At 44.2% G+C, this 17,500-nt stretch overlaps 1 protein-coding gene across 7 annotated transcripts in view; it reads left to right on the top strand.

Annotated features, from left to right (window-relative positions):
- The window catches only part of LOC143286676 (liprin-beta-1-like), a 258,254-nt gene that overhangs the window by 61,105 nt on the left and 179,649 nt on the right, over positions 1 to 17,500 (top strand). For 5 of the 7 annotated variants that reach the window (XM_076594315.1, XM_076594314.1, XM_076594320.1 and 2 more), the window contains exons 2-3: positions 6,007 to 6,084; positions 9,731 to 9,844. In XM_076594315.1, the coding sequence (XP_076450430.1) occupies positions 6,007 to 6,084; positions 9,731 to 9,844 (192 nt within the window). Of the gene's footprint in view, positions 1 to 6,006; positions 6,085 to 9,730; positions 9,845 to 10,586; positions 10,605 to 11,941; positions 12,043 to 17,500 lie in introns of those variants that run through there. The other 2 variants (XM_076594322.1, XM_076594323.1) reach the window with 2 other exon arrangements.

Raw genomic sequence — 17,500 nt, 5'->3', positions numbered from 1 at the left:
TGGAAGAACAACATGTAAATACGAAATTACTATGTACAACATGAATATCACATGATACTTAGCGCCATTTTTTTCTTGCCGTGCATGGGAGCGCTAGTTAACCTGTCTGCAGTAGCACAAACCTCATTTCCCTTTGTGTAATAAGCAACACGGAATTAAAGTGTTTTGTTGTGCGACGCCAACTCTGAGGTGCTGCCGCGCTGGATAACCCCTGGTCTTCGTCTTCTTCGTCTTTCTTGTCTTCTTCTTCTTCCTTGTCTTCTTCTTCTCCTCCTCCAGTTCTTCCTTCTTCTTACCGAAATACAGACGATCACTTAACCTGCGTTGTCTACTTCTCTCTCTCTCTCTGGCTTTGATACTACAACAGGCACATGCCATTTTGAAAAAGAACTGGAAAAAACCCACAAAAAAACAAAAGAACAACAAAAAAGAAAGAAAGAAAAAAAGAAAAAAAAACCCCAAAAAACAACAACAACCCAACAACAACAACAAAAAACAAAACAAAAAAACACCAAAAAACAATTACCCATGTTTGCTTTTTATAAAAGTTTTGGGGATTGAATTGCGAACGTCCTGTGAGCTGGTATCTGGAGAAACAAATAGATCATATATCCAATTTACATGAATTATATGATACTTTGTATTCTATATTGATAGAGGTAAACGAGAATCAATAATAGACGGCCACCGTGCGTAAAACGATGCAAATACCAATATGGTTTTGAATATGCATCGATGAATTACGGTGTCCAGGAAATCCATCATTTTCTCTCTTAATTTAATAGAAAGATTTACTGTATGCAGGTGGCAGGAACGGAACTGTCATATCGAAAACAGCGACCGGTTTGAAATGTATGTAACATTTTGTACTATACATAAAGTGAAAACTTACATCTGTAAATGAGTTTTGACGAACATTTAAAGCTCATTATGGCAAGATTTAGATTTAGTTTGTCAAAAATTGCTCAACATCACTATCTTTATAGGACACATACTGAGGTTGAGTTAAATTTCCCTCTGTGCAGAAGTAGGGTTGAAGATGAGATATATATCAACTTCATTTTATGTTGCCCTGCTTTTAATTAAAAGAACAGTATAGTCCGCGAAAGTATTACTGATAATTAACAAATAATGAGGCCGGGAGATGAAATGATTAACAAATAGTAAAGAGTGCATGGTAACTCTCTCCATTCACAAGGTACACAACTTAAGTCATTTCTTCTGTCATTGTTGCTGTGTGCACATGTCAAATGATCGGTATAAGGACAGGCCCGGCGCTTCCTTTTTTGAGGAAGTGTCTGGGTTTATTCCAGTGTACCTTTTATTTACCTGTGTGCTAGCTGAATCGGTAGCGTAAGCAGCACTGACTTGAAGTTGTGTACCTTGTGTCCGTGCCCTATACAGCAAGAGATTGAACGGATGGTAACGCCGCATGCTGTGTTCAGATCTACATGGCCTGTCAGTTTGGACGTTGTTCTCAATTTGTCAGTCCCCCACCTCCCCACCTCCCCCTCCCCTCCTACCTCCACCCCATCCTCCCGCCACTTCCCTGTCTCCCCCACCATCCCTCTCTTTACTCTCTCTCAGCTCACCTTTCCCCCAGTTCTCTCTCCCCCCCACCATCCCTCTCTTTACTCTCTCTCCCCTAACCTTTCCCCCAGCTCTCTCTCCCCTCACCTTTCCCCCAGCTCTCTCTCCCCTCACCTTTCCCCCAGCTCTCTCTCCCCTCACCTCACCTTTCCCCCAGCTCTCTCTCCCCTCACCTTTCCCCCAGCTCTCTCTCAGCTCACCTTTCCCCCAGCTCTCTCTCAGCTCACCTTTCCCCCAGCTCTCTCTCCCCTCACCTTTCCCCCAGCTCTCTCCCCTCACCTTTCCCCCAGCTCTCTCCCCCCACCTTTCCCCCAGCTCTCTCTCAGCTCACCTTTCCCCCAGCTCTCTCTCCCCTCACCTTTCCCCCAGCTCTCTCCCCCCACCTTTCCCCCAGCTCTCTCTCCCCCCACCTTTCCCCCAGCTCTCTCTCCCCTCACCTTTCCCCCAGCTCTCTCCCCTCACCTTTCCCCCAGCTCTCTCTTATCTTTAGCCCTTTCTTTCCGTCTGCATGTCTGTCTTTGTCTCTGTCTCTGCATGTCTATCTCTGTCTCTGTCTCACTCTGTCTCTCTGTCTGTCTGCCTGTCTCTGTCTGTCTGTCCGTCTATCTCTCTCTCCCTGTCTATCTGTCTCTCTCCCCCCCCCCCCCGCCCCCCCATACTCCCCCATCTCCATATCTGTGTGTTTCTCTGTCTGTCTGCGTGTCTGTCTCTTTACCTATCTGTATGTCTCCCCTCTCCTCTGTGTGTGTGTGTGTGCGTGTGCGTGTATGTGCGTGTGTGTGCGTGTTGAGTTAGATAGTGCAACTCCCTTATGACTCTTGTATGAATTACATCATCGTCACCATCATCATCGTTATTATCATTTTTAATAGTAGTTGTAGTGGTAGTAGCAGCAGTAGTATCCTCATTATAATCATCACCGTGTCACACGTTACGTGAACGTGTAACGCAGTGGGTGATCACGCACTACCCAGAACGGACACACACACACACCTCTCACATCCCCTCTCCACACACCTCTCACATCCCCTCTCCACACACGTGCACGCACACAGGCACGCGCATACTCATTCAAACACACGTTCAGACGCACGCACGAGCGCACGGGTACGCGCCCCCCCCCCCCACACACACACACATACATTACCCCTTATTTCAACCCTCCACCCTCACCCTAATTCCCTAGCCCTGAACTCCCTCGCACCTCCTCGCACCCCGCCCCCCACCCCCACCCCCACCGCCGCGCCTTCCTCCCACTCTCCAAATACAATCAATGCCTTTTTTTGTGCACGTGTTAATTGACAATCGGCGTAATCACTGCTCAAGGCTTTGTGAGCCAGGCATTTGGCGAAACGGTCATGCCCGTTTCAACATGGAAATCAACTTGGGACGTTGCAGCTAAACATTGATATGACCGTGTCACATCGTTAGGATCACTTTGACAGACTGTCACAATCGTTATGAACACGGAAAGGGAGAGGGAGGAGGGAGGTGGAACAGGAAGGGGGAGGGGGCGGTACTAAGGTTCTGTCCTCGTGTTGCCTTGATATGACTGTCACAATCGTTATGAACACGGAAGGGGAGAGAGAGGAGGGGGACTGGAACAGGAAGGGGGAGGGGGCGGTACTAAGGTTCTGTCCTCGTGTTGCCTTGAGCGTTGTGAAGAACCAAACATTACAGATTGTGCAATGCACGGACAAGCCAATTGGCTGTAAACAAAATAATGAAGTTGTAGTTTGCTGTCATTTGTCTTCTTTCTTTTTGTATTTTTATTTCTTTATTTCTGTTTTTCCTTCTCTCGTTGTTCAGTTGTTTCTTTCTTTCTCTACCCTTCCCTTTTTCTTTTCATTTTATGCTGCAACTAATGATAAGGAAATAATTTTTGTTCAGTACCGATGGTTGTTGATGCAGAGCATGATGACAGGAAATGAGTCTGAATTCATTGCGATTCTGCTCCACCTTTTACTGTTTGTTCATTAAAAATATATATAATTTAAAAAGAAGAATAAAAAGAACGGTCGTTGGCAAAATGTCAACATCACTGCACGCTATACACACGCGCGCACGCATACAAACGCACACACACACACACACACACACACACACACTCTCTCTCTCTCTCTCTCTCTCTCTCTCTCTCTCTCTCTCTCATGTCACCCAGCCCAATGGGTGTCTCTGAGGTGTATATCACACCTGTTGTGAACCCGTTCCGTCCACCACACCACACTGCATGCCACCCAGCCCAATGGGTGCCTCTGAGAGCTGTATATCACACCTGTTGTGAACCCGTTCTGTCCACCACACCACACTGCATGCCACCCAGCCCAATGGGTGTCTCTGAGAGGTGTATATCACACCTGTTGTGAACCCGTTCCGTCCACCACACCACACTGCATGCCACCCAGCCCAATGGGTGTCTCTGAGAGGTGTATATCACACCTGTTGTGAACCCGTTCTGTCCACCACACCACACTGCATGTCATCCAGCCCAATGGGTGCCTCTGAGAGGTGTATATCACACCTGTTGTGAACCCGTTCTGTCCACCACACCACACTGCATGTCATCCAGCCCAATGGGTGCCTCTGAGAGGTGTATATCACACCTGTTGTGAACCCGTTCTGTCCACCACACCACACTGCATGTCATCCAGCCCAATGGGTGCCTCTGAGAGGTGTATATCACACCTGTTGTGAACCCGTTCTGTCCACCACACCACACTGCATGTCAGCCAGCCCAATGGGTGCCTCTGAGAGCTGTATATCACACCTGTTGTGAACCCGTTCTGTCCACCACACCACACTGCATGTCAGCCAGCCCAATGAGTGTCTCTGAGAGGTGTATATCACACCTCTTGTGAACCCGTTCTGTCCACCACACCACACTGCATGTCAGCCAGCCCAATGGGTGTCTCTGAGAGGTGTATATCACACCTGTTGTGAACCCGTTCCGTCCACCACACCACACTGCATGCCACCCAGCCCAATGGGTGCCTCTGAGAGGTGTATATCACACCTGTTGTGAACCCGTTCTGTCCACCACACCACACTGCATGTCAGCCAGCCCAATGGGTGCCTCTGAGAGGTGTATACCTTATTTTTTCGGGTAATATAAACCGTACACATTAGTCAAGGTGGAATCATTTTATTTATCGTGTAAAGTGTAGACATTGTTCGTGGTGTAAAATACACACTGCATCCAGAAATACTTAAAGAAAAAAAGGTGTGTTTAGCTGGGGTAAAATACACACTGCATCCAGAAATACTTAAAGAAAAAAAAAAAGGTGTGTTTAGCTGGGGTAAAATACACACTGCATCCAGAAATACTTAAAGAAAAAAAAAGGTGTGTTTAGCTGGGGTAAAGAAGGAGATAATTATGTGTCTCTCATTTCCGTTTTTTCATTGTTTATTTATTTATCCATTAATTTATTTGTTTGTTTCTTTGTGTGTTGATTTCATGTTTATTTACTAATTTGCTTATTTATATGCTTATTTATTTACTTTTTTGCTTGCTTTTGTATTACTTTGTATATCAGTAGTTTATTCATTTACACGCTTATTTATTTGTTTATGACTTCGTTTTTCAATGTTGTATTCACCGCTTTTTGCTAGTATTTATCTTATTCTTAGTACAAGAAATGTTTGTTTACATGTTCATTTTTCTTTTTGTTTTAATGAGTCATTCAGATAGTCAAAAAAGTCTATATCAATTGATCGATATTTAGAATTGTTTAGCAAATCAATCAATAAATGCTTTTGTGCCAGTCATTTATTCTCTCATTATTTTTTAACCCCCCCAACCCCCACACACACCTTACCCCCGCCGTCTACTCCAAGGTATCCGTGTGGAGCTGTGTTTGGCCAGCCCTTACCTGCCACAAACAGTAGTGCAATGGAGTAATACCAAAGGGAAACAGTCTGTTTTTTGTTTCTTCTTCTTATTCGTTCGTGGGCTGGAACTCCCACGTTCACTCGTATGTACACGAGTGGGCTTTTACGTGTATGACCGTTTTTATCCCACCACGTAGGCAGTTATACTCCGTTTGCGGGGGTGTTCGTGCTGGGTATGTTCCTGTTTCCATAACCCAACCAACGTTGACATGGATTACAGGATCTTTAACGTGCGTATTTGATCTTCTGCTAGCGTATACACACGAAAGGGGTTCAGGCACTTGCGAGTCTGCACATATGTTGACCTGGGAGATCAGAAAAATCCCCATCCTTTACCCACCAGGCGCCGTTACCGAGATTCGAACCCGGGACCCTCAGATTCAAAGTCCAACGCTTAAACCACTCGGCTATTGCACCCGTCAAAGTTTCATTTTCTGTTCTTTCATTCACTTCATTTCTTCTTTTTTTTCTATCTATTTTGATGTTATTTCACCCCAGCCCTTCAAGCATGGCGTGGTGCTGTTTCAGGCCAGCGGCTACCTGCCGGAGAGCGTGGAGGACAAACTGAGAAAACTGGAGGCAGAGAAACAGAGCCTGGGGTTACAGGTCAGTCACACACACACACAGTACCCGTTGATAAAGCTAGGAAAGAACACGTACAAAAAGAACTTGATAGAATAAAACAGACTATGCCAGTGTTTGTCCTGGACAATCCTTTTACGATGACTGAAATAATGCGAGCCGTAAAGAGTCTCAAGACCAATAAAGCCCCCGGTAAAGACGGAATTACAAGCGAAATGCTCAAAGCAAGCATGTCCAGCATCAGTGCTACTGTATGCAAGTTATTCAATGCCATATTTCAGACTGGTATTTATCCCAGTCAGTGGAAAGACGGAATAAATGTTCCTATCTTTAAAAGTGGAGACCCAACCAATCCTAACAATTATCGGGGTATAACACTCAACAGCACCTTTGGGAAACTGTTTTGTCAAGTTATCAACAGAAGAATTGAAACATATCTAGAACAAAACGAGTTACTAATAAAAGAGCAGGCTGGTTTCAGAAGGCATTCTACAACCACTGATCACATATTCATCCTGAAAAAGATAATTGACAACACCATAAATAAAAGAAATGGGCGTCTCTACAGCTGTTTTGTTGATTTTAATAGGACATTTGACAATATATGGCATGATGCACTTCTTTTGAAACTAAACAAAATTGGGATAAATGGAAAATGTTTCCACATTATAAAAGAGATGTACCAAAATTCAACTGTATGTGGTAAATCAAACGACGGGTTGACAGATTCTATCGCAGTTAAAAAAAGGAGTGCTTCAGGGAAATGTTGTTAGCCCCACGCTATTCAATATTTTCATTAATGACATAAGAGAATATATACACGATGACACCTCACCATACATCAATGAAACAACCAAGACTCAGATCCCTTATCTGTTATATGCGGATGACATTGTGATGCTCTCGACAACAAAAGTAGGACTACAAAACAAACTAGACCAACTACATGAATACTGTCTGCAATGGGGACTTAAAATCAACAGGGACAAAACAAAAGTCGTAATTTTCACAAAAAACGACCCCAAAATACCAGTGCTCTTTTCATGTGGTGATAACTGCATCGAAACGACGGATAGATATAAATACTTGGGAGTTATTTTTCATAAGAGTGGAAATTTTCACCTTGCTGAAGACCACTTAGCCAAACAAGGACATAAAGCAGCGCATGCTCTGATACGCAGTGTGCGAGGGAAAGAAGTAAAAATGGATGTAATGACGCAACTGTTTGACATTTTAGTCACCCCAATTGTCAGTTACGGCGCTGAGGTGTGGTTTCCATTCAATCAAACTACGACAAACTTCTCCACGCCCTCTATGCTGTTCAACCAATTTGATGCCTTTCTCTCCGCAAGATGCCCATCAGAAAATGTACATGTCAACTTCTGTAGGAGCTTAATGGGCGTACACAAAAGATCAATTAAGTTACCAGTCCTGGCAGAGCTGGGCAGATACCCCATTTCTCTGACCGCAGTGTGTCAGGTCATCTCATTTTGGGTACACATCATAGAATCAAAAGAAGATAGCTATTTGAGGCAAGCATATGATGATATGTTATCGATGGATTCATTGGAAAAAGTTCCTTGGCTTTTTATCAAAAAGATACTGGTTTCAATTGGATTCTCCCACGTGTGGGAGAACCAAGGCACACTCAGCATTAAGCGACTAAAATATTCAGTCTTGAATAAACTACAGGATAAATATGTTCAATATTGGAACAGCAGAAAGAACGAGACCATTTCAAGGCTCTCCTTTTATTACAAAATTGCAAATACTTATACATTACAACCTTACCTGATCAGCTGCAAAAATACTAAACACAGAGGAGCACTATGGCGATTGCGAATAAGTGCACATGAACTTGAAATTGAGCGTGGACGTCACTACAACGTAACTAGGAAAGACCGGCTATGTAAATCATGTGGAGTTATAGAGGATGAACTGCATTTTCTGGACAAGTGTAGTGTGTACTCTGACTTGAGGTCTCGCCTACTTGTGACAGTTAATTCCCAGTCTTCGAATCATTGGCCAGATGGCACTGGCAATACAATAATCCAAAGGCCGAGTTCTCTGTTGCCACAAAATTATTTCCAACCAGAACTGGCAAAATACATATATGAATGCTTTAAAGTTCGCAGTCCATAACTATGTCTTATGGAATATCCTGCATGTGCTCACAACTTATTGCTTTTACTTTTTGTTTGCTTGTTGTGTTTAGTTTATAGTGTCCATAACTGGCAAAATACATATATGAATGCTTTAAAGTTCGCAGTCCATAACTATGTCTTATGGAATATCCTGCATGTGCTCACAACTTATTGCTTTTACTTTTTGTTTGCTTGTTGTGTTTAGTTTATAGTGTCCATAATTCCTATGATGGTTTTACGACAATTAAATGAGTTCTGAGTTCACACACACACACACACACACACACACACACACACACACACACACACACACAAAAACCTCCCCCTTCCCCTCCTCGCCTCCTCCCCCTCTGCCTCCCCACACACACACATGCTGCGCGCACACACACTGGCATAGATACAGATCTCTTTACAGATACTCACACACTTACGCGAGACTGGCATTTCTTTTCGATGTGATGTGTGCTGGGTGTAAAACTGAGTTTTTCATCTATTATTGTACCCAAATATTTATATCAACATTGATAACAGTACTGGTGATAACGATTATGATAATAATGACAGTGGTAACAGAAATAACCACAATACGAACACAGGGCGCACAGTGGTAAAATGGTTAGCTGACGGCATTGAGGACTGAAGCCACAGGCAGGACAGTGATTTGCTGCCATTATCACCACACAGCACGGTGGTTGGTGATGCACTGGTTTGTCTGACGGTGGTTGGTGATGCACTGGTTTGTCTGACGGTGGTTGATGCACTGGTTTGACGGTGGTTGATGATGCACTGGTTTGTCTGATGGTGGTTGATGATGCACTGGTTTGTCTGATGGTGGTTGGTGATGCACTGGTTTGTCTGACGGTGGTTGATGATGCACTGGTTTGTCTGACGGTGGTTGATGCACTGGTTTGTCTGACGGTGGTTGGTGATGCACTGGTTTGTCTGACGGTGGTTGGTGATGCACTGGTCTGTCTGACGGTTGTTGGTGATGCACTGGTTTGTCTGACGCTGGTTGGTTATGCACCGGTTTGTCTGACGGTGGTTGGTGATGCACTGTCTGACGGTGGTTGGTGATGCACTGGTTTGTCTGACGCTGGTTGGTTATGCGCCGGTTTGTCTGACGGTGGTTGGTGATGCACTGTCTGACGGTGGTTGGTGATGCACTGGTTTGTCTGACGCTGGTTGGTTACGCACCGGTTTGTCTGACGGTGGTTGGTGATGCACTGTCTGACGGTGGTTGGTGATGCACTGGTTTGTCTGACGCTGGTTGGTGATGCACTGTCTGACGGTGGTTGATGATGCACCAGTTTGTCTGAGGGTGGCTGGTGATACATTACCGATGTATGTGTCTGTCTGTCTATCTATGCATGCACGTTTTTCCTTCAGCCTTTAACTACTGAAAAATGCATGCAATGGATAGTTCCGACGAACCTCACGCCATTCATATAACATGTATATGTGTAACCAAACAAAGAAACAAAAGATCTACAGGTTGTGTGAGGGTGGTGCCGTGTCCCTGATTTCAGGTCAGCGTGCTGACGGAACAGGTGGAGGCACAGAGTGAGAAGATGGCGGAGCTGGAGTTTCAGGTGGAGGACAGAGACAACAGGCTGATGCAGGCACAGGACATGTTACAGGCGGTAAGTGAGGGGAAAGGGGGGGGGGGGCAGAGACAACAGGCTGATACAGGCACAGGACATGTTACAGGCGGTAAGTGAGGGGAAGGGGGGGGGGGCAGAGACAACAGGCTGACACAGGCACAGGACATTTTACAGGCGGTAAGTGAGGGGAAGGGGAGGGGGGGGGGGGCGCAGAGACAACAGGCTGATACAGGCACAGGACATTTTACAGGCGGTAAGTGAGGGGAAGGGGAAGGGGGGGGGCAGAGACAACAGGCTGATACAGGCACAGGACATGTTACAGGCGGTGAGTGAGGGGAGGGGGAAGGGGGGACGGGGGGGGACAGAGACAGCAGACTGATACAGGCACAGGACATGTTACAGGCGGTAGGTGAGGGGAGGGGGAAGGGGGGACGGGGGGGACAGAGACAGCAGACTGATACAGGCACAGGACATGTTACAGGCGGTAGGTGAGGGGAGGGGGACGGGGGGGGGGGGGGCACAGAGACAGCAGACTGATACAGGCACAGGACATGTTACAGGCGGTGGGTGAGGGGAGGGGGAAGGGGGGACGGGGGGGACAGAGACAGCAGACTGATACAGGCACAGGACATGTTACAGGCGGTGAGTGAGGGGAGGGGGACGGGGGGGACAGAGACAGCAGACTGATACAGGCACAGGACATGTTACAGGCGGTAGGTGAGGGGAGGGGGAAGGGGGGACGGGGGGGGGGGGGGACAGAGACAGCAGACTGATACAGGCACAGGACATGTTACAGGCGGTGAGTGAGGGGAAGGGGAGGGGGAGTGGAGGACAGAGACAGCAGACTGATACAGGCACAGGACATTTTCACTTAAGAGATAATATTATGTCATAATTTCCTACTATAGTTCTGATGACATCAAAAATATTGTTATTATCCCTTATCCATCTGTTGGAGGCTATGGTAATGAATAAACCACCTGAATCTGTTTGCCTGTGTCTGTCTGTCTGTTTCCCTTTCTCTCTCACTACCCCTCTCCACCGTCCCCCCCCCCCCACGCTGCCCCCTGCCCCCCCCCCCCAACCCCCAGCCTCAGTTGATCTCTGGCTTCCTCTCTCTCCCCCCTCTTTCTCCCCACCATGTCTCTACCCCCTCTCAGTCTTTCCCTCTATCTCTTCCTCTCCCCATTCTTTCTCTCTCCCTCCTTCTCCCCTCCCTCCTCTCTCTACTCTACCCCCTCTTTGCCCTCCGCTCTCTCAGTCTCTCTCTCTCTCTCTCAGTCTCTCTCTGTCTCTATCTCTCTTCCCTCTCAGTCAGCGTGTCTGTCTCGGCCTTAGTCCCTTTCGCTCCATAGTGTCAGTCCCCGTTCCTCCCTGCTCATTTCTGGGCTATGTAATGTCTTCTTCTTCTTCTCCCGCCCTGTCATGGTGTGCGTCCCAGTGTAACCGTTTTGCCGAAGAACGTGTTAACTCCGTGAATATTTCCCCCAACTTACAGCTGCATGTGCGGTTTACGTTTATTTATTATTTACCGGCGGCCGGCACACCCCAATGGTCTTTGTCAGTAGATATTGTTGTGTCCGCATTTTGTGTTTATTTTTATTTTATTTATTAATTTTTTTGTTGTTGCTTGTTCATGTATGAAATCCGACAAGTTTGGAACAATCGTCGTTTGTTGTTTATCCGCAGTCCGGCAGTACGGTACAACGCGGCAGCACTGAATATCATTGTAGGTCAGGTAAATCAGTTGTTGGATAAGACTGGGTTTTTTTGTGTGTTTTTTCTCAAGGCCTCACTAAGTGCGTTGGGTTACGCTGGTGGTCAGGCATCTGCTTGGCAGATGTGGTGTAGCGTATATGGATTTGACCGAACGCAGTGACGCCTCTCATTCAGTTAAATGTTGAGCTACTGATACTGTTTAACATTTTCATGCAGTACAAGTTAGCGTGCCTCTTTGTGCATCCCCACCACCCGAACACACACACATATACCACGAACCCATCAATCTATCTATATATATAATATTTATATCCGCGCACATACACACGTCGAATGAGGCCGACCCAACTGAAATGGGGGATTGCAACTGCATCGTAGAATAGCTTCGCTCAAGTGCGTTACTTCCCTTTGGCAATCGACCTTGACACTGGAACTGGCGTTGAGAAGCAGGAAAACTTCGTCATTTGTTTTAAAACTTTGTGATTGCGATCTTTGCACGTCGCATACGAGAATAATCTGTGAGTATTTATGTATTTTAAACTATGGTGCATGTTTCTGTATTGGTCGAATGTAATGTGTGTGGTGTCGAACCGACAAATTTGGCAGAGAAGTGTGATTCCGAATTCTGCATCCCCCTCCTTCCCCCATTTTCGAGCTCTGCATACACAGTGATGTGTTGTTGTGTTTGGTCTATAGCTTTTGACATGTTATAACAACAACAAGCAATGCCCGATTAGGATCTGAACGCATGCATAGCATTCGTTTGAATTTGGATTTTATCTTTGGTATGTGGTGGGTGATTTGATTGGCGCATGAATCACCAGAAGCGCTGTCACTCAACCGTACGTAATGCCAGTACACACAAAACACTTTTTTCCAGCACTACCTTTCTCCCCTACAAAAATGCAGTCTACATGTAGTGTCTACCAGCCTGGTTGGCTGAATTATGGGAGAGAGGGTAGCTCATACACAGTTCGTGCTTTCGGAATGTGTTGTGAAGTGTGTCAGTGGGTGTGTGGGAAAAATGTGTCTGCTGCGTACCATGTATTGGTAGTGAGAGCTGTGATATAGCATTATTTTGCTAATGTCAGAATCTTTCAACATCTTTGTCTACATGTATAAAAAAAAAAAAAGTATGTTGGGGTAGTAAGGCATGATAAAACTAAAAGTGATACATGTATTTTTTTTTTTTTTTTAATGAAGAAGCTTGATTACTTTTATTAGTTTTAAGTCTCATGCTGACATATGCCTATGTTGACTTAAGTTATCACTTTTGCCCATACTACAAGGCTACCCACACTGACAATTTGAAGTGAACTATGCATATGTTTGGAAATATTAGAGCTGGATTGACTCATGTATGATATGTTAAATTTGATGAAATGAACTATGCAGATATGTAGAAATATTACAAGAGGACTGACTTGAGTAGGACCTATCCAATTCATGAACTGGTACACTGCCACCCAAAGCGACATGTTACATGGTAAAGACTGTCAGATTACCTAAAATAGTATCATATGCTATTAACTTATTAAGTAAACAAAAACAGCTGTTAGGACACAACACAAAAGTACACAAGACATTCAATGATTCATCGGTATCACTCATTTTAAAATGAATAAATTGCAGTTATTTGTGTTATTAATGAATATTTTTACATAAAGCATGACATTCAACACACTGGCATCACTCATTTAAAAATCATTTAATTATAGTTAACTTGTGAAAGCCTCGGAACTATTTCAGTGTATTTATTATTATTATGTTAATCATACTATTGCCTGTATAAACAGAGGTAGGGTATACTGTTCATTTATGAATCTAGTTTGAGACACTTCTTTATTTGTATGATTTCAATTTTATTTGTCATTATACTTTTTATACTCATACATCTGTCTGTGGAGTAACATTCCATTTTTCTTTTTTATTAGTAAAGGAGTAATGTTTCAGTTTCAGTGTCAAGGAGGTATTAAAGCATGTGAACTGATCTATGATATATGTTAGTTGTTACTCAGTATACCTTACCTGCTTCATGTGCCTGACTGATGCACAAACCCAACCTGCTAGTCAGGCCTTGAGACTGAGAGCCTACCCTAGGATTGCTTGAAAGATTAACATAAAGTGAAATTAAATATATAAACAAAATAAACAAATAAGTAAATGCAGTAAAATAGATAGAAATGACAGATACATAGAAGGCAAATGATTTAAATAAAATGGGACATGTCAAGTGAACTTGTGTACACCCACACACGTGAATACTCACACACAAACATGCAAACTGACGCAGACACACAGAGACAATATATTGCACAATGCAACAGTCAGACAGTGTGGTTTTATCTGTGGGTCAGAAGAATTTACCCACATCAAGAGTTCTGTATTTCATGTCAGTAGCCAACAATTTTTGTACGCTCCCCCTCCCTCTCCTCCAACACCTCATATTCAGACTAACAGGACTGTGTGCATTTTCTTTGCACATCACAATTGACCAGCTGCTGTTCCCCTTGTGTATGTGATAATATTACTATTAGCATTGTTACCTTGTACGTAGTTTGTGTACCTGTAGACTTGTATTGATCATTATGTGTCTTTGTGATCGTTCTTCTGTAAAAACATTTTTTCACTTTTACCAGTTATAATGATACCAGTTAAGGACAGGGGAGAAAAACTGCTGGTCACATAATTTATGTAATTGAGTAAATTGTGTGTGTGTGTGTGTTAAAGACCATGCACATTGACTTTAGGCTAGATGTTTTGGGACCACAGCAGTGCAACAGTAGTATACCAGTATGAAGTATATATTGATCACATACATCAGTGGTTTGTTTAATACAATTTATTTTGTGCATGGAGAAAATGACATCCTTAATATTGACTATATAATATATATGCACAGCACCAGGAGACCATAGGTCCACAGGCAGAGGGTTCATTGATTTTATATATATATATATATATATATATATATATATATATATATATATATATATATATATATATATATAGCACAACCACAGGACAGGGTTGATTGACAATATTATTTCTACCCAATGAGAAGGTACCACCTCAGAATCATGGTTTGAGGAAGTCATGAATATTATGTATGGCACCTAGAGGTTTGGCCCACACAGAGGAATAACATAACAAAACACAAGAAAACTGCTGGCACTATGTATAAAGTGGAAATTTTTGACAGGGGGGTGTCATGTTCCTGGCAGCTGGTCTCCTTGTCATCGGTGATAAGTAAGGCAGTGTGTCAGTGGGTTAGTGATGTGGAGGGAAGCTGGGCTATCACTGGTGCCTCTGATACAGTGTTCCCTGGATGCTGGAGACAGACAGGCCTATTATGTTATATGGAGACAGACAGGCATATTATGTTATTGTGTGATGGGTCTTCGAAGGTCTTAATAATTGTTTGCTTGCTGTCAACTGAAATCAAGTTCTCTGGACCTGTTAGTGGTTCTAGGGTGACAGTTTAGATAGTGAACTGCTTGTTGTTGTTCTCTTCAAGAGAGAAAGTCCTACTTCATGAGAGAGGAATTTCTACTTAATGAGAAAAAGTTCTACTTTATCAAGTTCATGACAAAGACAGAACTTTTCTGAAACTTGGAATAAACTTGGTATAGAATGTGTGTGTGTGTGTGTGTGTGGTGTTTTACCGTTGCTTGATAATGATGCATTGAAAGATACACACATGGTTCTTTTAATCTTTACCTTGGAAAACGCCCATGATGTATATGTTTTGGTTTATTTGCTTGACATTATGATGACTTTTGTTTGTGCCTTATTCAGAACTGAAGTGAGAAAAACTGAAAAGATGTTTTCATGGTTTGAGATAAACATTTCTCCACTTCATAATGCTGTTAAAATGATGTATTGGTCACAATCAGCCGAACTAAAACAAAAAGGAAAGGGTGTATGAGAATGGTGGTTGGAGATGGAAAGGGGGGGGGGGGGAGAGGGGTTATAGAACCAAGAGATCAACAGGAAGTGGGCTTTCAATCATGAGGCACTATGTACATTCTACTTCTGGATACATGTTAAGTATTAGCTGTGCTTGGTTGTCATGTCAACAGTACCTGAGTGACATCAATGCATTTCATCAAATTCATGTGTGCAAAGTGAAAAAAACTGTGAACAGTGTAAAGTTAGGGTCTTTTGATAATGATACACTGTAGGACTTTGTAGACAAGTTGTTCATTCATTGTACACTTGCTGAGGTTGGAATTTCCTTGCAAGTTGTATTGCAGAGCTATTTCTACTGGTCCATAAATTAAGAGGACATAAAACATATTCACAGACATGGTTATTTTGTGTGTGTTTTTGTCCTGCCTATTTTGTCGGTAAAACTAAAAGTGGTCAGTGCACATATTTGAATGCTCAACCAGAAACATAATCAGGATAGATCTGTTCAGTTTTACATCTTCACACACACACTTACATCAACATAGGCACAAACTCATACATATATGCTCGCATGAATGCATGCACACGCGCGCGCGCACACACACACACACACACACACACACACACACACACACACACACACACACACACACACACACACACACACACACACACACACACACACACACACATGCATGCATGCACGCAATCGCGCGCACACACGCGCACGCCACTGTGCACACATTAACAAAATGCATAGCTGCACATCCATGTATGTGCACAAAGACACAATGAGAAACTTGGACACTAAACAGTACACATGAAACCAAGGAGGAATACCAACTATGAATGCTAAAACAGACACAAACAGGCACACAGATACACACACACACACACACACACACACACTTTACATGTGTACACACATGTTCATTACTTCTGCTTGCAAAGCACACTGGTCTTGGGTGCCTGTGCAATGGACATAAGGGCCTACTTCTAGTCAGTGCAGACCAGTGCAGTTGCTCCTGTTTATGCATTGCAATATACAGTGGAGTGGCAATATTTGCATTGGTATTCCTATGAGTATGACTTGAGGCTTTAGTTATGTAAGATGTTGGTTATGGTCCCTGGATGTCCTGCTGAATGGTCCTTAGCTGTGGCTACATGTGATGCTGGTTATGGCCCCTGGATGTCCTGCTGAATGGTCCTTAGCTGTGGCTACGTGTGATGTTGGTTATGGTCCCTGGATGTCCTGCTGAATGGTCCTTAGTTGTGGCTACATGTGATGTTGGTTATGGTCCCTGGATGTCCTGCTGAGTGGTCTAGAGCTGTGGCTACATGTGATGTTGGTTATGGTCCCTGGATGTCCTGCTGAGTGGTCTAGAGCTGTGGCTACATGTGATGCTGGTTATGGTCCCTGGATGTCCTGCTGTGTGGTCCTTAGCTGTGGCTACATGTGATGTTGGTTATGGTCCCTGGATGTCCTGCTGTGTGGTCCTTAGCTGTGGCTACATGTGATACTGGTTATGGTCCCTGGATGTCCTGCTGAATGGTCCTTAGCTGTGGCTACATGTGATGTTGGTTATGGTCCCTGGATGTCCTGCTGAGTGGTCTGGAGCTGTGGCTACATGTGATGCTGGTTATGGTCCCTGGATGTCCTGCTGTGTGGTCCTTAGCTGTGGCTACATGTGATGTTGGTTATGGTCCCTGGATGTCCTGCTGAGTGGTCTAGAGCTGTGGCTACATGTGATGTTGGTTATGGTCCCTGGATGTCCTGCTGTGTGGTCCTTAGCTGTGGCTACATGTGATGTTGGTTATGGTCCCTGGATGTCCTGCTGAATGGTCCTTAGCTGTGGCTACATGTGATGCTGGTTATGGTCCCTGGATGTCCTGCTGAGTGGTCTAGAGCTGTGGCTACATGTGATGTTGGTTATGGTCCCTGGATGTCCTGCTGAGTTGTCTAGAGCTGTGGCTACATGTGATGTTGGTTATGGTCCCTGGATGTCTGGCTGTGTGGTCCTTAGCTGTGGCTACATGTGATGTTGGTTATGGTCCCTGGATGTC

The sequence above is a fragment of the Babylonia areolata genome, chromosome 10, assembly GCF_041734735.1.
Source record: "Babylonia areolata isolate BAREFJ2019XMU chromosome 10, ASM4173473v1, whole genome shotgun sequence".
In the NCBI taxonomy this organism is placed as follows: domain Eukaryota; kingdom Metazoa; phylum Mollusca; class Gastropoda; order Neogastropoda; family Buccinidae; genus Babylonia; species Babylonia areolata.
Note: the sequence above shows the minus strand (reverse complement) of the source record. Positions and strands in the feature narration are given on the sequence as shown.